The following is a 24,007-nucleotide window of genomic DNA, read 5'->3' on the forward strand; positions in this document are numbered from 1 at the left end:
TATGTAACTGTAATAATTTTCTGGGAGAAATACTTAATTTTCTGGAACTATTTCAAGGGTGCCAACACTTTTGGCCATGATTGTATATTATACAGTGACTACAGACAACAAATATTATACTAGCCACATATTATCTGCATATAACATCTGATGTCTGTACAGATAGTATATTACATCCAGTATACAGAAGAATACATAACTAGTATATGATATACTATGACTATAGATGTAAGGAGATGGACGTATTGCCCAGGTTCCCCCTTGAAGAAGATGTACATTGTTGTAATTTTAATTGTGTTGTGTGCTAATGATGTTGATAATGTGTGTAGTTTGACAGTAGGGATAGTGAGAGTTAATATTTGGGACTAGCCCAGAGTGGGAGGGGGTGAGTTTAAGGGAAAGTGACGGTGTCCTGTCAGGGAGTTAGATAGGGTCTGACGTGCATAGAAAGAGGACCTAAGGTCCATTGTGAGCAGTGCCACATTATGCTGTGTCCCTAAAGTCAGAGGAGACTGAAAGAAAGAGATATCGAGATCCAGAGAATAAGTGACTATGACACAGAGTGATTTTCTGGAGACGGGTCCTGGGAGAGGATGCCTAGTCACAAGGCCTAGAGTTTATAACTTTTGAAGTTAACAGACCTAGACAGGACTGAGTATGTGAGACGATCAGAATGCCCCAGGCGGGAGTCCAGAGTGTCTGCACTAGAGAAGATAAGTACTAGCCATACTGGCACCATAGCTCCCCTAAGGGCAGAGAAGACGTGGAACCTCGGGTCAGGTAAAAGACTCTTGCTAAACAGGACTGTAGTGTCAAGCTGGGTTGTGATGAAGTAGTGAGAAACAGTGAATACAGAGGACAAACAAAGAGAGTAAAGAGGAAAGGTGAAGATATAGGACAAGTGGGTAAAGAGGAAGGAATCTGTGTGTGGACATTGCTTTTAGTTGTGAAGGAACCATTCATAAGACTGTATCCGCTATCTCTTGTACATATTCCCTACCAATTTCCTGTTCAGTAAAAAGTTTATTTTTGACTGGTGTTCTCCCTTATTGTACTGTCCAACACCTGGTCCTGGCAAACCAGCAACATCAGTTCCATGCGGCCTGCACGGCTTAGCGCCCTCACAGCACAAGTCCACACACCCAGACAGGACCTCCACCTTCATATAACGTGCCGGGGCGCAAGAGACGAGTACCTCGCCCACGTCTACTGCCTAGCGCCACGTTACATAAGGCATCAGATATTATACCGGCCACATATTATCTGTATAAAACATCTGATGTCTGTGCATATAGTATAGCACATCCAGTATATAGGAGAATACATGACTGGTATATATTATACTGTGCCTACAGACAGCATATATTATACTAGCAGCATGTTGTCTGTAACATCGGATGTCTGTGACGCGCCCCCTGGGCCATATTCTTTAGGGGGAATATCCGGAGCCGGATCAGATGGGAGTTGTAGTCTTCCGAGTGGCTGTGACCCGGTCCGTGCCCAGGGTGTCAAACTCAGTTGTATGTGGCAGTCCTACAGATGTTATCAAGTTCTTAATGTCGACTACGCCACCCGTTGTATTGCGGTCACTATGGCCGCCGCTGCAGCAGGGTCCGCTGAGGCTGATGGTATTGGTGCAGCTTTTTATGGTATAACCCCCAACGGGTGGGGTATAGCCTCAGGGGGTCAGGTGCAGAGGATGGGGGTTGTGGTGGTGCAGCATAGATGTTAAAGGAAGACAGAGTCGGGTTATGCAGTTAAGGGTATTTACTCACTGCTGATGTTCCGGTCACTCCAGCTTCAAGTGACCTCCCGAGCCGTGCTGCATCCACCAGGTCCTGGATCCAGCCAACCCCCAAGCGAGTCCGGAGCGTGACCCTGAGCTCTCCTTCTGTCCTTTCTCTGGCCGTCCCCACTAGTGATCCACCCAGGTCCAGCTCCCTCGGGCCTTCTGTTGGGAGACCCTTGGCCTTGGGTTCCCTGACCCTCCACGTGGTATGCCTTCGGGGTGGATGTGGTGGGTGGCCGGGGCAGACGCTGCCCACGGCCTCCGGTCTCTGGCTGGGGTGTGTTTTTGCCCCCACCAGCTTGGGTTCCGGTACCCTGATGCCGACTCTTCACCCGTGGATTGGATTTGGGGTCTCAGAGTCCTCTCTTCTGTTTCCCCCTCTGGGTCTCTCTTGCTTTCTCCTCTCTCTCTCTCTGGGGCTGCTCTGCTCCTCTGCTTCTTACTCTGACAGACTGACCTGCCTGCAAAGACTGACCCTGATCTTAGATGGTGCCCACCTTATATACTCCCTCTATGTGTGAGCTCAGGTGACCAGCACCCAATGAGCTCCTATCTTTACCCAGGCTGCTCCCCCTATCTGCCCCTACACTACTCGGGATGTACCACCCCCCTCCCACTCCAGCCAGGAACAGACTCGGTCGTACCTGCACATTTCTAAGTGGGAGTACCGTCGGCCTGCTCCTCGGAAATGGGATGTATGTAGTGCATGCAGCCTACCGAGCTCAGTTCCACACTCCATCCTTACCCGGGAGTGGAATATCACACCTCTGGGTTGAGGTGCAATACCCCTGTAGCAGCCGAATCCTCAGGGTGCTACATTCCCCCCTGGTAAATCACAGCACGTCCTCGGGCTGTAAGACATAACACCAAAACATACAAATTTTTGCATAAACATATAAAACATATAAAACATAAATTAGCAGCATCATAACACTCTTTATATAAAACTTTCTCGTCGCCTCTGGCTCCTCCTCCGGTCACTGTGCAACGTGTGACCGGGTAAAGTACGACAGTCTTTCTAGAAAAATGGTTTTCCTATAAAACCGGTAGGGGGCGCTTTAGGACGCGCAACTATATACAGGGCAGTGGGGCCGCTCTCAGTCCTCGGCCAGGTATTAGGGAGTAATGACCGCTCTCAGTCCTCGGTCAGTGGGATTTAGGGGTTAAACGGGTAACAGTTCACACATGCTGGTCCCAACGGGGACTATATTAGCAACAGCAACAGTTTCAGTTTACGGTTTCAGTTTCAGTTTACTGTGCCCCGACGGGCAACTATATACAGCTTCTGCTTCGCTGTCCTTAGCGACGGCGTCCTCCTGCTCTTGCTTTTTGGTTACCTTTGGCTCTAGTTTCAGACCCGTCCGGGTCCTCTTGTTCTTCCTCCTCACACCGCAGCTCTTCCTCCGTCAGGCGATGCACATGGAGGGCGTAGGGACCTTTGGCACACTTGTGCCGGGTGAAGGTGACCTCGTCCCCGATGTAAAGGTCACGACCTCTGTGTCCCTCCGGTAGGTGGGACTCAACGTCTCTCCTGGTCACAAAGACGTCGCCTAGGGTGTGGTGGTCTCGGATGAAGCCCACCCATGCTGCAGGTTAAACTTTATCACAGTCCCGGTGGTGCGGGGACTATGCGCTGCACGGGGGTCTCTCCTGGCCCGGCTCTTCTGCTCCGCGCTCCTTATTTGAGCTTGCTGTTCCCGGACCCGCCTCTCTCTCCGCTCCCTCTCGAAGTCCTCGAGCTGTTGGCGGCAGCACTCAGCACGCTCCGCTGCAGCTGCCCGAGTCTCTTGAGTGAATCCCATAAGATCTTCTCCGGTGGGGTCCCACTCAAACTGTGCTTCCGCTAGCGGGGGCGAGATCCTCTTGACGGGCTTTGGAGCCGGGATCAGGGGTTCATCCAGGGGTCTCTCTCTCCGGAGTCGGGGATGGTGGAACTCCGGTGGCCATATAAATGGCTGCCCATCCGGGCACGTATGCTGGGCGTACAGGTCCTCTCCCAGATGCGGCACTCTTGGTCTTATGGGCGCGGTGGTGGTGGCGCCCGGGTTGCCCGGGCCTTGCGGCCAGGCCTGGGGTATCTGGAAGGTAAAGGGCACCGTAAGGACGGCGGCGCCCTGGGCTACTTGGCCCTGCGACCAGGCCGGGGGCTCCGCGGAGGTAGGGGGCGCTGTTGGTATTGCGGCGCCCGGGGGTACTAGGCCTTGCGACCAGGCTGGTGGTACTTCCTGCTTGGTCACGCTCGGGGTCGAGGCGTGTGACGTCACAGGGGTCGCGGCTTCCGTTTGAGGCCTAGTCTGCGGCGGTGACGTTGCAGCGACGGGCACGGCAGGATAGACTTCGGGCTCTGCGACGGGGAGCTGGGGCAGGTACGCGGTTTCCCGGTTTGGGGTATAGACGTCCCCTTTACCTGCCTCCACTCGTTCGGCTCCCTTCTCGGCGCCGTCTCCGGCCTTCAATCCTCCCGCGCCATCCTCAGAGGCGGTCTGTCTCCTCGTCTCGGGTGGCGTGCTCCGCTGACAGGTCTCGGTCTGCTGGGCCATCTCACGGCTCCACTCCGCCAACGTCTCTCGCTGCACCCGGGCCATCCTCCTTGCGAGGCCCTCCAGAGCGGTCTGTGCACACTCCCGGTCTCGGGGGAGCTGTGCTAGGACCTCCACTAGGCCTAGTGGGGTCGTTGTTTCCAGCAGGCTCCTGACCAACGGGTCGGTGCTGCTCTGCTCTCCTACAGTCGTCTCCAGCAGGCTCCTGGCCAGCGGGCCGGTGCTGCTCTGCTCTCCCTCCTCTGTTTCTAGCAGGCTCCTGGCCAACGGGCCGGTGCTGCTCTGCTTTCTCGCCATCTCCGGGTAAGCTCCTCCGATATTCTTCTCCAGGCTTCTTGCCTCCGGGTGCGCTCGCTCTAGACTCCTCCAGGCGGCACCCATCTTTTCTCTCTCCTTTCGTCTCCTCCCACTTCGAGGGCGGTCCCGGGGCCACTTTGTGATTGTCAGCTCCAGGGGCAGTTCTTTCACGCTGACAGACACCTCTAGCATCACAGTCTCTGTTGGTGGGGGCGGTTTCCACTTTTGGCGCCATTTTCGGTCCTGGCCCACGATGGGAGGCGGCCTCTCACCACCCTCTGGCACGCCCACAATGGCGTCCGCTCTGGCAAGGCGGGAAATCTTTGGAAATGGCGGGAATCGCTTCCCAGTGGCGGGAAACTCTGCAGATGGCGGGAAAACGCGGTTAATGGCGGACAACCGGCTGGAATCGACTGGTGATGGGGTCCGATGGCGGGGACCCTCCGGAACCGGCAGGAGACTTCTTTTTGAGGTAAACTCGTTCTTTTCTTCAGGCACGCAGTACCCGGGTGTTGCGGGCACGTAATCCTGCCGACTACGCCAAAGTTGACGCGCCCCCTGGGCCATATTCTTTAGGGGGAATATCCGGAGCCGGATCAGATGGGAGTTGTAGTCTTCCGAGTGGCTGTGACCCGGTCCGTGCCCAGGGTGTCAAACTCAGTTGTATGTGGCAGTCCTACAGATGTTATCAAGTTCTTAATGTCGACTACGCCACCCGTTGTATTGCGGTCACTATGGCCGCCGCTGCAGCAGGGTCCGCTGAGGCTGATGGTATTGGTGCAGCTTTTTATGGTATAACCCCCAACGGGTGGGGTATAGCCTCAGGGGGTCAGGTGCAGAGGATGGGGGTTGTGGTGGTGCAGCATAGATGTTAAAGGAAGACAGAGTCGGGTTATGCAGTTAAGGGTATTTACTCACTGCTGATGTTCCGGTCACTCCAGCTTCAAGTGACCTCCCGAGCCGTGCTGCATCCACCAGGTCCTGGATCCAGCCAACCCCCAAGCGAGTCCGGAGCGTGACCCTGAGCTCTCCTTCTGTCCTTTCTCTGGCCGTCCCCACTAGTGATCCACCCAGGTCCAGCTCCCTCGGGCCTTCTGTTGGGAGACCCTTGGCCTTGGGTTCCCTGACCCTCCACGTGGTATGCCTTCGGGGTGGATGTGGTGGGTGGCCGTGGCAGACGCTGCCCACGGCCTCCGGTCTCTGGCTGGGGTGTGTTTTTGCCCCCACCAGCTTGGGTTCCGGTACCCTGATGCCGACTCTTCACCCGTGGATTGGATTTGGGGTCTCAGAGTCCTCTCTTCTGTTTCCCCCTCTGGGTCTCTCTTGCTTTCTCCTCTCTCTCTCTCTGGGGCTGCTCTGCTCCTCTGCTTCTTACTCTGACAGACTGACCTGCCTGCAAAGACTGACCCTGATCTTAGATGGTGCCCACCTTATATACTCCCTCTATGTGTGAGCTCAGGTGACCAGCACCCAATGAGCTCCTATCTTTACCCAGGCTGCTCCCCCTATCTGCCCCTACACTACTCGGGATGTACCACCCCCCTCCCACTCCAGCCAGGAACAGACTCGGTCGTACCTGCACATTTCTAAGTGGGAGTACCGTCAGCCTGCTCCTCGGAAATGGGATGTATGTAGTGCATGCAGCCTACCGAGCTCAGTTCCACACTCCATCCTTACCCGGGAGTGGAATATCACACCTCTGGGTTGAGGCGCAATACCCCTGTAGCAGCCGAATCCTCAGGGTGCTACATCTGTATCAGTGTATCGAGTACCAGTCACATATTGTCCTGTATACTGGATGTAATATCAGATGCACAGACATCTGATGTTATGTACAGGATAATATGTGGCTGGTGTAATATCTGATGAAGTCATGCTATAATATATACATCACATACTATCCTGTATATGACATCTGATGTTTGTATCACAGTATGTCAAATACCAGTCATACATTCTCCTGTATACTGGATATAATATACTGTGTGCACAGACATCCAATGTTAAATACATGATAATACACAGCTGGTAGAATATCTGATGCCCATAGTCATAGTATAATGTATACCATCACATATAATCCTGTATATAACATGGGATGTCTGTACACACAGTACAGCACATAAAAAATACAGATTAGTATACGATGCATTGTGATAAAGATATCAGACCGTATATTACAATGTGTATAGTAACATCTCATGTCTGTGTCACAGTATATCATATACCAGTTATATACTAATCTGTATACTGGATGTGCTATACTATGTGCACATATAAAGTGTTAAATGCACTGACTGATCCCACCTGGACAAGCGAGAGCCACCATTAGCTTATTAGTGGATGATGCTCAATTAATACATATAAGAAATGAAGAAACAGCGAAAGGAATGTGGGAAGCATTAAGAAAACTGTATGAAAGACCTAGCTTGAATCACAAGTTATTTTTATTAAGAAAGCTTTACAGTATGAGATTGAGTGCAAATGACGACATGCAGAAGCACATATTCTCAATGATGGCTGTGATATCACAGCTAAGATCTATTGGTGAAGACATTAAAGAAAGTCTTGTAGCAGCTATATTATTGTGCAGTTTACCAGATTCATATACAGCCTTGATAAATGCTCTTGAGACGAGACCAGAAACTGACATTACATTAGATTTTGTGAAAACAAGACTAATAGATGAATATCAGAGAAGAAAAGAACAAAGAAATGATTCTTCTACTGAAAAGGACAGTGAAAACGCTCTTAAAGCTACAGAATTTAAAAAACCCTATAATAAAGAGACAAGAGAATGCTTCAGAGGTAAGAAAAAAGGTCATTTAAAGAAAGACTGTACCATATGGAAAGCAGAACAACAAAAATTACAACATAAAAAGCATACACAGAAAGCAAAAAACACAATTTCCGATTCATGTGAGAATAATTGGAATGGCACATTTAAAGTAACAGACAAGAAATCATCACTTGGTTGGTTTATTGATTCAGGAGCAACGAGTCATATGACAAGTGACAAGAATTTCTTTACTGATCTTGATTTAGATAAGAAAGAAGCCATTTATCTTGCAGATAGAAGCAAAATAACCGCAGAAGGTATCGGACAAGGTATGCTAAATTGTTCAAACAAGTTCGGACAAGATTCAAAGATACTTGTACAGGATGTGTTGTATGTTCCAAAATTGGAAGGCGGATTATTATCTGTGAAACGTTTAACAGCAAAAGGACTTACAGTAAAATTCAAAGACAATGAGTGTGCAATTATTGCAGGAAACAAGGTGCTAACCAAAGTCAAGGCAGATGAACAATTATATCATTTTGACACACCAAAGGAACAGATGAAGGTGTGTACACATGATCACAAAAACTGTATTCACATGTGGAATAGATGTCTAGGACATAGACACCCTGAAAGTATAAGGGAACTACAGAGAAAAGAATTGACAAAAGATTTAAAGATATCAGATTGCTCAATTACCGTAAGATGTGAATGTTGTATAAAATCCAAAGCCACAAGGATATCTATTCCAAAAGAAAGTGAGATGAAAAGCGAAAGACCACTTGATTTGGTGCATACTGACGTATGTGGACCCATGAAAGTGACTACATCAGGAGGCAATAGATACATGTTGACTTTTATAGATGACTACTCAAGCTACACAGTCACATACTTAATTAAGAACAAAAGTGAAGTTTTTGATAAACTTGTAGACTATGTAACAAGATCAAGTAACAAATTTCAAAGGAAGCCAATTGTCATCAGAAGTGATAATGGAGGTGAATTTACAAGTCACAGAATAGAAGACTACTTAAGACAAAATGGAATAGAACACCAGAAAACTGTCCCATACACACCTGAACAAAATGAAGTAGCAGAAAGGAAAAACAGAACTCTAACAGAAATGATAAGATGTATGCTGACGGATTCCAAACTATCAGAGAAATATTGGGGTGAGGCAGTCAATCATTTAAAAGTTTTTGGATGTAAAGTTTTTATATTCATTCCAGCAGAAAAACGTTCCAAACTTCAAAACAGATCCATGGAAGGAATATTCGTTGGATATAGTGAAAATTGCAAAGGATATAGAATCCTAGATCCCAAAACAGACAGAGTTACGGTGAGTAACAGTGTGACATTCATTGAAGATTTAAATGAAGACATTATGATTTCAGTTGAAACAAAAAATGAGAAAAACAATAGTGACATAACTGAAGAAATATCTGATGAGAAAGAAGTAGAAATTAATGAAGAACAAAATACTGAAAGTTAAGAATCACAACTACAAACAGACACAGAACCAAGACGTTCAATGAGAGAGAACAAAGGAAAACCACTAAAATGTCTCTCATAGAAGACAAGCATAAGAAAAATCTATGAGCCTACCTCTTGGGAAGACAAATCTAAACGTCCTGAAGAAGAAGCTAATAAATGGATAGAAGCAACAGAAACAGAAATTAAATCCATGCATGATTCAAATACATGGACACTAACAGAGTTGCCAGAAGGAAGAAAAGCCATAGGATGTAAATGGACTTTTAAAGTAAAATACCAAACATATGGCACAGCTGAAAGATACCGAGCAAGACTCGTAGCTAAAGGGTATTCTCAAAAATATGGAGAAGACTATGATGAGACATTTGCTCCAGCTGTCAAACACACTACAATAAGAACTTTACTTACAGTTGCAGCAATGAAACAGATGGAACTGAGACATCTGGATGTAAAGACAGCTTTTTTGAATGGAGATTTAACAGAAGACATTTACATGGACCAACCTCCAGGATTCAAAGATGAAAGAAATCCAAACAAAGTTTGCAAACTACAGAAAAGCATATATGGTTTAAAGCAAGCAGCTAAAGCGTGGAATGACAAAATCACGGAAGTACTTACAAAAGAAAAATTTCAAAGAAGCAAAGCTGATCCATGCTTGTACACAAAAAGGCTGATTAATAGATGGATTTATGTACTCATATATGTAGACGATATTTTGATTTGTTTTAAACAAGAAAGGGATAAAGAAAACATTCTAAAAATCCTGAAGCAACATTTCGAAATCAAAGACTTGGGAAATGTGAAACAGTACCTAGGAATACAGGTAGAAAGAGAAGAAGACGGAAATTTCCTATTGAATCAAAATCATATGATTCAAGGCATAGCAGAAAAATTTGGATTAAAGGATGCAAAAACAGTAAAGTCTCCAATGGAAACTAATTATCTCAAAGAGATGAACAGTGAAAAAATATGCTACCAAATAATGAAGAATACAGAACAGCAATAGGAAAACTACTGTATCTAGCGACCGTTACAAGACCAGACATTGCAGCAGCAGTAGGAATCCTGAGTAGAAAGGTATCAAAACCAAATAAAGCTGATTGGAATGCCGTGAAGAGAGTAATGCGTTATTTGAAAGGAACTAGCAATGTTAAGCTGAAATTACCCACAAGTGATTATTGCATTTTAACAGGATATGTTGGAGTCTTGAAGTTGGAGTAGTGTCCTACTGAAGAAATGACAGCAGACATCTTCACGAAGGCGTTGAATGCTGATAAACACCAGAGACTAATAAAAAAGTTGGGTTTGATTGAATAAGTCCTTACTGTTGAGAAAGGGTGTTGGCATATGCAACAGATTAGGACTTATTATAAGTGAAAGGAGGACTTTATACTAACCAGACAGCAGATGGCAATAGTGTGTAAAGTTATATGCTTGCTGTAATGTGGGGAGGGAAGCTCTCAATTGTTGTTGTTTTTTTTACTTCCTGTGTGTTTCTTTCTCTGTATGTGTTATGTCAGCAGCACACAGACTGTGTGACACTGAATTGTATCTCATGTTTATCCAGTATGAAGTAAATACTGTTTACTCAAGATATCTTGCTGATTGAAACTCTCGTAAGTACAGTGGTGACTGTAAAAGATGCACTCTGTGACAATGTCCCCCATCCTGGCACCTTCCTGTAATAATTTCCCCCACCCTGAGCCCCTTCCTGCTATAATGTCCCCCATCCTGGCCCTTTCCAGTAATAACGTCCCCCATCCTCAGCTACTTCCTGAAATAAGGTCAGCCATTCTGGGCCTCTTCCGATTATTATATCCCCCATTATGGGCCACTTATTATTATGTCCCCCATTATGGGCCCCTTCTTGTAATAATGTTCCCCATCCTGGCCCCTTTCTGCAATAATGTCCCTCATCCTGGGCCCCTTCCTGTAATAATGTCCCGTATCCTGCTCCTTTCCTGTAATAATATCCTCCATCCTCGCCCATTCCTGGGCGCACATTCAGCTGAAGTATATTGCTCTACAGGGAACCACTGGGTCCCTGCACTGCAATACACACCACTGGCCAATCAGAGGCCGGCAGCTGACATCGGCTTGGCAGTCACAAGTGGCGCATGGCAATGGTGTCATGTGCTGCTCGTGCCGACACATTGAAGTTGTCTACAGAAGAGGATGTCACATGTCATGGTAGTGGAGAAAGCATTAATCAAGGATGGGGGGCATTATACAAGGAAATGGCCCAGGATGGGGTTCTTTATACCAGAAAGAGGCCCCAGGATGGAGGTCATTATAGCAGAAAGGAAGGGGCCCATGATGGAGGGTGTTATACCAGGAAGGAGTCCAGGATCAGAGATATTATAATAGGAAGAGACCCAGAACAAGGGATATTATAACAGGAAGTGGCATAGATGGGGGACATTATACCAGGAAGGTGTCTAGGACATTATTACAGAATTGGGGCCACGATGGGGAGATTATTACATGAAACAGCCAGGATGGAGGACATTATTACATGGCAGGGAAACACACATGTCAATAGAGGATCTAGAACTTTACAAAGACCGATACATCTGATCAACATGCAGGTGGGGGCTAGGTCCAAATTTTGGACCAGGGTCAGTTAGACTCAAGTTATGCCACTGATCATCACTGTAGATAAGTGAATAATGTTGCTGGGAAAAGAGTCAAAATAAAGAGGGCCTAATTTTAAATCATAGTCATATCCTATTGCACACATGAAAGCCCCAGCAATTTAAGTGAAAATACTTCATGCTGTTACAGAAAACATGAAAAAAAATACATTAAAACCTCAAAAAACACCTCCTAGTGAGAAACGAACATAATTAGACCAGCTCATATATAGGGAGGTAGTCAATGTCCGCTTACCCCATGAGCAGGGCATTGCAGTAGATTAGGTATACATGGTTACGACCACTAACTAACTAACTGTTACTTTATGAGTGGTCAAAACCATGGATGCCTATGCTACTGCAGTGCCCTGCACATGGGGTACACAACATAGCTAATCAGAAGAACTATACTACATTTCTAATTGGTGGTATTTGATGATAATAATATTATTATTACACATACTACATATTGGAATAGGATCTTGGAGATGTGAATACCCCTTTCAAATGCAGACTCTCAGCTTTAGGCTACAGTCACCCTATCAGTATTTGGTCAGTATTTCACATCAGTATTTGTAGGCCAAAACCAGGAGTAGGTCAAAATAGGTCAGCAAAAGTGGTGCACGTGTTTCTATTAGACTTTTTCGCTGATCGTTCCTCACCTGGTTTTGCTTACAAATACTGAGAGAAAATACTGACCAAATACTGATAGTGTGAACTGTAGCCTTAATTTGAGGGTGTTCACATTTTAATTGGAGAAAAGGTTTAGGAATTACAGCTCTTTAATATCTATCTGCCTCTTTTTAAAGGGACCAAAGGTAATTGGACAAATATCTCTGAATCTATGTCAGAAAATCTGATCAAAAACACTGAAGAAACTTGGACCAATTTTGAGAAAATCACAGACACGTGCATGAGCCTTACAGGGAGACTGCTAGGCATGATCAAATGAACCCATACACAAATATTTCACGTCACTGCCGTGGCCATGTCTGGTGAAGTGCCGGCAATCAAGCAGTGCTGGCGGTCTTGCACAGGTGCCGGGGAAATGGCCCGGGCCCTGACAGCGAGTGGGCCCCCTTATGGTCTAGGGCCATGTCTGTGACGCCGGCGGCCCTGCACTGCCATATACCCGAGGAGCTGCTGGACTGGACACAGGCCAGGGGCAGGTGAGGGAGGCTTCCCCAATGCCTATATTAAAAATATTTCTAATGTGTCTGTGTGCGCATGTATGATGTGAATGTCTGTATATGTCAGTGTGTATGACTGTGTATATATATTTATGTGTTTTTAAGAATTTGTTCAAATATGTATGTATGCCTGTATGTGTACTTATCTGTGTTTGCGTACTGTGTGTGCATGTCTGCGTACTGTCACATAGCCTCAATGTAGTAGTTCAGTTTCCTCTTTATGACCATATAATGCTCCAGTGTTTGGCAGAAGGTGTCAGGTTGCCTCTCATACAATTCCCATCATTGACATTGCTGTAGCTCTAACAACTGACTACACTACACACATTGCTAATGCTCAGTGGCCTTTATTTAGGAGTCACTAGAAACCAAACTAACCACTCCCATAAACAAAAGCCGTCAGCAAATGTCATCTACTGATTTTCCTGAGACCTCACAATCCATTTTATGGATATGGATATCACAGTTGCCACACTAAAATGCATAGAATGGTCTTTTGAAGATTACTCTGCCGTTACAATTGCCACTTCATCCTGCTCGCTGTGTGGAAGATGTTTTAATTTGAAAGGCAGAATAAAACCAACCGGAGGTAACAGGACTAAATGTGGAAAAACTATTTTCCAAGCAGTAGCAACAAAACACTTTTTTTTTCACTTCTTAGATGAAAAGATACTGGGAAGAGTCCAAAAGAAAATCAACAAGAATGTTAAGAGACTGCATAAAAATGGAGGTCCGTGTCTGGTGGAGGTGAAGCAGGCAAATGTACTGAAATGGGTGGGAGACTTGTTGTTGAGTGGTCTAATTGGACCATATGGAAAAACTCCAAAAGCATCAGCATCTACTTCAATGAAAAAATATCTCACTTCTATCTCACAACAACCATTCCAAGATTTCTTCCACCTATTTTGTGCAGAAGAAACTAAAAGTGTAAGAACTTTGTTTCAAGAAATTGACTGGCTGCAAGAGCGACTTGGATTAAACTTTAGGACAAGTTATCGACCTGTACGGTTTCTCTGCATTGAAAAATACAAAATTGACTTTGGAGAATCCCAACATCCCAAAGACCTTCGAGTTGTTTTACTGGTGGAAAAGGAAACTGGTTACATTTGTAATTTCTATATATGCTCAATTACTGAAGTCCTTAGGAAAGCTCAATGCATCCCATTCCTATACATCATACGCAAACTTCTGATCCCATTTTGTAAGAGAAATTACACTGTACAGATTGACAGTTCAGCCCTAATGAATGAGGCAATTTTTGAAGAATTTAACAAGCTGGGCTTAAACCTACAAATTGTTTCCAAGCTTGGAGAAAAATATGGGTCATTTGTTAAGAAAGAAAACCATATGGATAAGATATTAAATATAGTAAATGGATACAAAATATTCCCAATCTATGGAAGAGACATTAATCCAATCACATTTTCGGTGGTGTTTGGGCTTTTAGTATTTTTTTCTTGTATTAATGCATTCATCCTTTATTTAATGGAAAATGTAGACTATGGTGAAAATTTCTCACTACAAAGGTTTGTAAAAATGTTATCAGAACAGATACTTGGAAATAATATTCATTGGAATGAAAGTAGTTCTGATGAAGACCAAGATGCAAATATGTACAGTGATTCAGAATGGTAAGTGTGTGTAAAAGATTTTATACTAAATGTCAGAATAACTCATGTATAAATTTATATACTAATTACACTAGAGGACATCTGAGAATAAGGGGCATCTGTGTGAGAATTGTATATGTGCCCCCTTTCTTAAAGGGAACCTGTCACGTCCTAGCTACTATCTACACTGCCCCCATAGCAATGTGCATCACTAACAAGCTTTTTTCATTAAAATCGGTGGTAGTATAATGATTTTATAACCTTATATATACTTTGTCCTACCTGCTACGCGCCGCCCACATATTTGAATACTGCTCCCGGCAAGCGCTATTTTTGTGGGGCGCATGCGCATTTGTACATGTCTGACCGCCTGTGCAGTGAGGCTGTGTGATTACCAGCTTCACTGCGCACGCACTATGTTCCCCGCGCGTGCGCAGTGAAGCTGTGTAGTTCGCAGCTTCACTGCGCATGCGCTATGACACTCTATTCCCCACGCGTGCGCAGTGAGGCTGTGTGATTACCAGCTTCACTGTGCGCGCGTGGGGAACATAGCGCGTGCGCAGTGAAGCTGGTAATCACACAGCCTCAACGCGCAGGCGGTTGGACATGTACAAATGCGCATGCGCCCCACAATAATAGCGCTTGCCGGGAGCAATATTCAAATATGTGGGCAGCGCCAGTAGTGACTGAATGCTGCGCCCGCCCATGACTGAATGTGAGGAATCACACCCCTATGACTGAAAACGAGCAGGTAGGACAAACTGTATATAAGGTTATAAATTCATTATACTACCACCGATTGCATCACTAACAACGCTATGGGGGCACTGTGGATAGTAGCTAGGATGTGACAGGTTCCCGTTAACGAGATTTTCCAGTTCATTTGTTTATGCTCGCAGGTTTGTGCTAGGGAAAAATAATAAAAATCATAGTTTCTCACTCAGTTTCTCAGAGTACTTTTATGAGAATAAAGTGATTAACTAGAGTCAGCATGTGTTTGTAACTAATAAATCATGTCAGACTAACTGAATTTCCTTCTATGACAGAATCACTGACTGGGTGGATTAGGGAAACACAGTAAATATATTATATCTTGACTTCACCAAAGCATTTGACAAAGCATCTCATACCATCCTTATTGAAAAAATTACCAACTATGGAATGGACAAAGAGTGGTCATAAATGGTTGCACATCCAGTTGGAAGAATGTCTCAAGTGGAGTACTGCAAGGCTCTGTCCGGGGCCCTGTGTTGTTCAACGTCTTTATCAATGATTTAGATGAAGGAATTGAGGGTAAACTGATTACATTTGCTGATGACACAAAGCTAGGAGGGATAGCTAATACTAGAGAAGAGAGAGAGGCTTCAAAAAGATCTAAATAAACTGGAGCAGCGGGCAGCAACTAAGACAATGGGTTTTTAACAGGGAGAAATCCAAAGTCCTACATCTGGGCAAGAAAAATGAAAAAAGCATAAAAGCATATACCGAATAGGAGGAACAGAGCTAAGCAACAGCACATGTAAAAAAGACTTGGGTATACTAATAGATACTGAATATGAGTCAACAGTGTGATGCAGCAGCAAAAAAGGCAAACACAATTCTGGGTTACATTAACAGAAGCATAGAGTCTAGATCATGTGAAGTAATTATCCCCCTCTACTCCTCTTTGGTCAGACCTCATCTGGAATACTTTGTCCAGTTCTGGGCACCACATTTTAAAAAAGACATGAAGAAACTGGAGCAAGTTCATAGAGGAGAACGACCAGAATGGTGACTGGTCTGTAAACAATGTCCTATGAGGAATAGTTAGAGGATTTGGGAATGTTTAGCTTGCAAAATAGAAGACTGAGAGGAAACAATAGCGGTCTACAAATATCTCAAGGACTGTGTAGGATTTGGTACTCACTGAGCTGCTTGAGGTAGGCACAGGATACAGTTGTTTAAAAAATGTCCATGGCAGGTTTATTGTGACTTCATAAACCGCACTTGAGAAGTAAACAAAACACAGCCTTGTCGGCACAGAGTAATAAAACATCAAAACAAGCAGTCCATGCAGTACTGCGGGTTCACCCACTCACATTCAGTATCCTTCAGTACAAACACCCTGGAGGTGTCCACACCTCCAGTCACAGACACCGAATGAGACACTTGGTCTCCATTTTATACACACGCTCTTGGGTGGGGATATATGAGCAGCCAATCCCTCCCGTCTCTTATGACTGCTCGGAAAAACTGGCCCCGATACGCCCAATTAACCCTCTCAGCACGACGTGTGCTGGAGCATGCTTTCCCGGTTTTACATCACTGAAGCTAGCAACCTCAGCGATACATATCTCCCCTCAAGGACATATCCGGCGGCCATCTTACATACCCCCGCTGCCCAAAATCGGGGGGCTTGGCACCTTCAGCTAACAAACAGTGGACCCTCGACAATGCGTCAGCATTGCCATGCAGTTTCCCAGGTCTATGCTCTACATGGAAGCTGAACTCCTGAAGAGCTAGGAACCCCCTGGTCACTCGAGTATTGCTCCCCTTCTTCTCGCTCATCCACCTTAGTGGGGCATGGTCTGATATCAGCCTGAACTTCCTGCCTAAGAGGTAGTGTCTTAGGGTGTCCAACGCCCATTTGATGGCTGGCCAAACATTCCTTCTCCACTATGGAGTAATTTCTCTCACAAGACGTCAGCTTTCATCTTAAATATATTATGGGGTACTCTTCGCTGTTCATCTCTTGTGATAGGACAGCACCCAGCCCGGCACCTGACGCGTCCGTCTGGACCACAAACTCCTTTGAGAAATCCGGAGCCAACAACACCGGCTGTTTACACAGGGCTTGCTTGAGTTCCTGGAAGGCCGTCTCGGTTTCTGCAGACCACTTAGCCATAGCCGATTTTGTCCCTTTAAGGAGGTCTGTGAAAGGGGTGGCTGTCATGGCGAAGTTAGGCATGAATCGTCGGTAGTAGCCCACGATGCCCAGGAACGCTCTGACCAGCTTTTTTGAGAGAGGTTGTGGCCAACACCGGATAGCGTCAATTTTATTTATTTGGGGCTTTATCATGCCTCTACCTACGACATAGCCCAAATATCTGGCCTCCTCCATGCCCATGACACATTTCTTCGGGTTGATGGAAAACCCGCCTTCTCTAGAGCATCGAATATCGCCTGGACTTTGCTCAGATGGCTACCCCAATCCTGGCTGTAGATCACGATATCATCCAGGTAGGCTGCTGCATACTTCTAGTGGGGAGCTAGGATCCGGTCCATGTCTCTCTGGAAGGTAGCTGGTGCTCCTTGCAACCCAAACGGCATCCTGGTGTAATGGAAACACCCATCTGGCGTTGAAAACGCCATCTTCTCCTTGGCCTCTTGGGACATATGAATCTGCCAATACCCTTTTGTGAGGTCCAGGGTGGTAATGTACCTGGCTGGCCCTAGCCTTTCAATTAGTTCATCTACCTTGGGCATTGGGTACGAATCAAACTTAGAGTCCTCATTCAGTTTCCTATAGTCATTGCAGAACCGCCACTCTCCATCTGGTTTCGGCACTAAGACTATGGGACTGGACCAGCCACTCTTGGGCTCTTCGATGACCCCTAGCTTCAGCATGCGCTTCACCTCCTTCAAGATTACCTCTCGGCGGGCTTCAGGAATGCGATATGGCTTCATATTTCACTCAGACATGAGGCTCCGTAAGCACCTCATGTTCTGTGACCTGAGTACAGCCCGGTAGATCCGAGAACAGGTTCCTGTTTCTCTGCAGCAACTCTCTGCATTGTTGCTTTTGGGCACATGACAGTGACTCTGCCACCTTGACTTCCTCCATGTTGGTTCCAGTCTTCGCCACCAAACACGGAGCTTCCACTGGCTGCCTGTCTCGCCTTGGCTTAATCAGGTTGACGTGGTACATTGCTAACCTTTTCAACCACTTGATAGGGGCTCTGTCACTTGGCCAGGAACTTGCTTTCCACCGTAGGTACCAGCACTAGTACCCGATCCCCAGGGTTGAAGTGTCTCACCCTCACCGATCTATTATACACCCTCGACTGTGCCTTTTATGCTTTGAGGAGGTGTCCTTTCACAATGGACATCACCTCTGCAATCCTCGTTTGCATCTGAGCCACATGTTCGATTACACTCCTGTATAGTGTAGATTCCGCCTCCCAAGTCTCTTTTGCCACGTCCAGGAGTCCATGGGGGTGTCAGCCATACAACAGCTCAAAAGGAGAGAATCCAGTTGAGGCCTGTGGGACTTCTCTTATGGAGAATAGAAGGTATGGCAGTAGACAGTCCCAGTCCCGGCTGTCTTTCTCTACAACCTTCTTCAACATGATCAAGGTTTTATTAAAACTCTCCACTAAGCCATCTGTCTGTGGGTGGCAGACTGAGGTCCTGAGTTGTGTGATTTTCAGGATCTTGCACAACTTTCTCATTACCCTTGACATAAATGGAGTCCCTTTGTCCATTAGGATCTCTTTAGGCAACCCCTTCCTGGAAAAGATATGGACCAACTCCCGGGCTATACACTTGGAGGAGGAGTTTTGTAGTGGTACGGATACCGTGTAGCATAGTCCAGTACCACCAGTATATACTGATGACCTCTGGCGGACTTGACCAGGGGTCCCACTAGATCCATGGCGATGCGATCGAATGGGACCTCATACCAGGGGTATGACATCTCCAACATACTATGGTATTGGGCGGGGCCTTTGGCAGCAACTCAACCCCCTCCTGGGCTCTAGGACACCCCCCAGATGTGGCTCTATTTACCCTCTTTTGAGTGTCTGCCCCCTTTTGGGAACCCCAGTATGGAGATGCTACGACCCCTGGCTTCCCCAAGGAAACTCTCTACCGCCTGGTACCTTTCCACCAACCCCACCAGGACATCGGCGTTATGGGGATCCCCCTGGGCAACACAGAATTGCACCGACCTCGGAAAGGAATGTATAAACCTGTCTTTGACAACCCTCTCCACCATCTGTGGTGAGGAGGAAGATTCAGGTTGTAACCACTTTTAGACCAGGTGTAGGAGGTCGAACATTTGTGACCGGGGAGGTTGGTCACTGCAAGTGCAGTGGTGCACCCGTTGCGCCCTGCCAGTCAGAGTCACTCCCAAGCGCGCCAAGATCTCCATTTTTAATTTGGCGTACTCTTTTGCATTCTGCAAGGCCAAGTCATAATAGGCTTTCTGAGGCTCACACGTCAAATATGGTGCCCAAATCTCCGCCCACTGCTCAGGAGGCAATTTCTCCCACTCTGCCACCCTCTCAAAGACCGTCAGGAACGCCTGGGTCATCTTTTGTAATGCTCTTCTTACCATCTTCCTCACGTGAGAGTGATCACCTGGAATTGGGGGTGGGACGGTTGTCCTGGCACGGATCACCTCGGCTAGGAGCTCCATCTGTTGTTTGTGCTGTAGTTGTTGCATCTACTGCTGCCACTGCTGTTGCCACTGCTGCTGTTGATGCTGCTGGAGATTAGCCTGCACGAGTTGCTTTATCAGCTCCTCCATGCTGCTGGAAGTCCCTGGCTGTCTGGCGGCCTTCACCAAAGACATAAACGATTTCCTGCAGCAGTCAAACTGCCCCTTGGGATACATGCCCATGCTTCTAGCACCAATCGTAGGATTTGGTAGTCACTGCTTTGGTACTACCTGCTTGAGGTAGGCACAGGATACAGTTTATTTAAAAAATGTCCACGGCAGGTTTATTGTGACGTCATAAACCACAATTGAAAAGTAAACAAAACACAGCCTTGTCCGGCACAGAGTAACAAAACATCAAAACAAACAGTCCATGCAGTACTGCGTGTTCGCCCGCTCACAGTCAGTGTCCTTCTGTATAAACATGCTGTAGGTCTCCACACCTCCAGCTACAGACACTGAATGAGACACTTGGTCTCCATTTTATACACACACCCTGGGGTGGGGATATGTGAGCAGCCAATCCATCCCGTCTCTTATGACTGCTTGTAAAAACCGGCCCTCATACGCCAAAATAACCCTCTCAGCACTACGTGTGCTGGAGCATGCTTTCCTGGTTTTACATCACTGAAGCTACCAACCTCAGCGATACATATCTCCCCTCAAGGACATGTCCAGCGGCCATCTTACAACTGTCACACTGTAGAGGGATCAGCTTTATTCTCATTTGCACAAAGAAAGACTAGAAGCAATGGGATGAAACTGAATGGGAGAAGATACAGATTACATATGAGAAAAAACTTTTTGACAGTTAGGGTGATCAATGAGTGGAACAGGTGGCCACGAGAGGTGACGAGTTCTCCTTCAATGGAAGTCTTCAAGCAGAGGCTGGACAGACATCTGTCTGAGATGGTTTAGTGAATCCTGCATTGAGTAGGGGGTTGGAACAGATGACCCTGGAGATCCCTTCCAACTCTACCATTCAATGTTTCACCTTCCCCTCGTCCAGCATTGCATCTCCATCTTTGTTTACAGGCTGCAGCAGTAATGACTATAGTCCAAGTGACTGCTGCAGCTAATCAATAGGCTAAGTGGACATTCTGAGGTAGATGGCACATGTTCTTTAGCCCAGTGATTAACTGAGTCAGTCACATGCGCTGTAATTACGACGTTACTGCTGCAGCCTGTAAACAAAGACCAGAGTTGCAGCAGAGAAGCAGTGCTGGACCCGAGAAGGGAGGAGTAACTATGATTCTATCATTTTTCACTTGTGCAAGTCTACGGGCATAAAAAAAGATAAAAGGGGAAATTCCTTTAAATAACAGATGTCCTACAACAAAAACACGTTGAACACTTTGGAAGTTCATTGAGCTGTAGGGTGCATTGCTGCAAATGGGAAAAAAAACAAAAACAAAAAAAAACTCTTTAAATCTTCTTAGTTAGTGAGTGTGAACGAGCTGAGTGTGACCGGAGTGTAAGTGCGAACGAAAGTAAGTGTGTGACTTGTTTTTCAGTGACTTTGGATTCAGGGAGTTTGGAAGGGAGGAATTTGGACTGAATTGCTGTCTGTATTTTAGTAATTCTTTACATTTCTTTTTACTCAACAGTTCTGTCTAGTGCAATCCCCATTAGTAAATGAGCTCCATTATTGACAATGCTATCCAGTGTACATCTTGCCACATGTATGTAATCCTTGAACAGCCGGTCGGGGTTGCTTACTGCTGCGCGAGATGTGTGCACATTGTGCGTTTGGAAGCCTAGGTACTGGATCTAAATGAGCAGCTGGCAACACTGAGATGCATTGACAATATGGAAAGGAGTCTGCTGCTCACTGAGCAGCTGCTCACTGGGGTAGATGTGGGGGAGGGTGGTAGTAGGGAGCTGCAGGACAGTGAGTCCGCTAGTTGGGTGATAGTTAGAAGGGGGGGCAGAAGGAAGAGTGCCAGGGATGCTAGTCCTGATCTGGCACACCCCAATAAGTTTGCAAAGTTGGCAGATGAGGGGAGTGAAGGTACAGGGGTAGCACTGCTGCAGCAAGGAATGTCCCCTGAAAGCCGGAGGAGTGTCAGCTCCAGTAAGGAGGGAAATAGGAGAGCAGGGCAGGCCAGGCAGGTGCTGGTAGTGGGGGACTCAATTATTAGGGGAACAGATAGGGCAATCTGTCCCAAAGACAGTGATCGTCGAACAGTGTCCGGCACATCGCTGATTGGGTTGACAGATTACTGGGAGGGGCTGATGAGGACCCAGCGGTCATGGTGCACATTGGCCCAAATGACAAAGTTAGAGATAGGTGGAAGGTCCTTAAAGATGATTTCAGGGAATTAGGCTGCAAGCTGAAAGCAAGAACCTCCAAGGTGGTATTCTCTGAAATACTACCGGTACCACGTGCCATGCCAGAGAGGCAACGGGAGATTAGGGAGATAAATAAGTGGCTCAAGAACTAGTGTAACTAGGAGGGATTTGGGTTCCTGGAGAACTGGGCCGACTTCTCAGTTGGCTACAGACTCTATGCTAGGGACCGGCTGCACCTCAATGGGGAGGGTGCAGCTGTGCTGGGGGAGAAAATGGCTAGAAGGTTGGAGGAGTGTTTAAACTAGGGATTGGGGGGGAGGGTATTCATTTTATAGGTGGGGAAGATAGTGCAGATAGTGACCTGGGCACAAATAAAGAAATTGGGGGTGGGGTTAGAACAGTCAATAAAGTAAGAAGGAATAGAGGTACAGAGAGATACATAAAATGCATGTACACTAATGCCAGAAGCCTCAACAACAAAATGGAAGAATTAGAATTAATTTTGTTGGAAAATAATTATGACATGGTAGGGATATCTGAGACGTGGCTGGACGAGAGCCATGACTGGGCAGTTAATTTACAGGGCTATAGTCTGTTCAGAAATGACCGTACAAACAAGCGAGGGGTGTGTGTGTTTATATGTAAAATCATCCTTAAAACCCGTCCTGCGGGAGGATATATGTGAATCTAATGAAAATGTAGAGTCCCTGTGGGTGGAGATAAGGGGAGGGGGAAAAAATAATAAATTACTGATAGGGGTTTGTTATAAGTCTCCAAAAATAATGGAAGCAGCGGAGAATATCCTCGTAAAGCAAATAGATGAAGCAGTGACTCAAGGAGAAGTCATTATTATGGGGGACTTTAACTACCCTGAAATACATTGTGGAGCAGAAACCTGTAGTTCCAGCAAAGGTAATAGGTTTTTGACAACTATGAGAGACAATTACCTTTCACAACTGATTCAGGACCCAACAAGAAGGGGGGCACTGCTAGACCTAATATTAACCAATAGACCAGACCGCATATCAAATATACGAGTTGGGGGTCACTTGGGTAATAGTGATCACAAAATAATATGTTTTCATGTAACCTTTAATAAGATGTGTAGTAGAGGGGTTACAAGGACACTAAACTTCAGGAAGGCAAATTTCCAACGGTTGAGAGATGATCTTCGTGCAATAAATTGGGAGACATAAAGCTACACAAAGCAAATGGGAGACATTTATTAGCATCCCGAATAGGACCTGTGCACAATATATACCCTTTGGGAATAAACATTCTAGAAATAGGAGGAAACCACTATGGCTAAATAGAGCTGTAAGGGGCGCAATAAGTGACAAAAAGAAAGCATTTAGAGTACTAAAGCAAGTAGGTCGTGATGAGGCATTAAATAAATATAGAAAATTAAATAAATTCTGTAAAAACCAAATCAAGGCAGCAAAGATTGAGGCAGAGAGAATCATTGCCAGAGAAAGTAAAAATAACCCCAAAATATTCTTTAACTACATAAATAGTAAAAAAACTAAAAAATGATAGCCCCCTTAAAAATAGTCTGGGTGAAATGGTGGATGAGGATGAAGAAAAAGCCAATATGCTAAATGATTTTTTTTTCAACCGTATTTACACAAGAAAATCGCATGACAGAAAACATGATTAGTGATAACAAAAATTCTCCATTAACTGTCACTTGCTTAACCCAACAGGAAGTACGGCGGCGTCTAAAAATCACTAAAGTTGACAAATCCCCGGGCCCGGATGGGATACACCCGCGAGTACTGCAGGAATTAAGTAACGTCATAGATAGACCATTATTTTTAATCTTTAAAGATTCCATAATAGCAGGGTCTGTACCACAGGCCTGGAGTATAGCAAATGTGGTGCCAATATTCAAAAAGGGGACAAAAACTGAACTTGGAAATTATAGGCCAGTAAGCTTAACCTGTACTGTGGGTAAAATCCTGGTG

At 45.8% G+C, this 24,007-nt stretch overlaps 1 protein-coding gene across 3 annotated transcripts in view; it reads left to right on the forward strand.

The window, feature by feature from the left end:
* USP50 (ubiquitin specific peptidase 50) overlaps window positions 1-24,007 on the forward strand; it is an 89,005-nt gene that overhangs the window by 4,220 nt on the left and 60,778 nt on the right. The window contains exons 2-3 of one of the 3 annotated variants that reach the window (XM_073650840.1): window positions 12,342-12,701; window positions 13,384-14,353. In XM_073650840.1, the coding sequence (XP_073506941.1) occupies window positions 13,569-14,353 (785 nt within the window). In that variant the 5' untranslated portion in view covers window positions 12,342-12,701; window positions 13,384-13,568. Of the gene's footprint in view, window positions 1-12,341; window positions 12,702-13,103; window positions 14,354-24,007 lie in introns of those variants that run through there. The other 2 variants (XM_073650839.1, XM_073650838.1) reach the window with 2 other exon arrangements.

This window comes from Phyllobates terribilis, unplaced genomic scaffold (genome assembly GCF_046119375.1).
Source record: "Phyllobates terribilis strain yellow unplaced genomic scaffold, ASM4611937v1 Scaffold_11__3_contigs__length_659146591, whole genome shotgun sequence".
Taxonomy (NCBI): Eukaryota; Metazoa; Chordata; class Amphibia; order Anura; family Dendrobatidae; genus Phyllobates; species Phyllobates terribilis.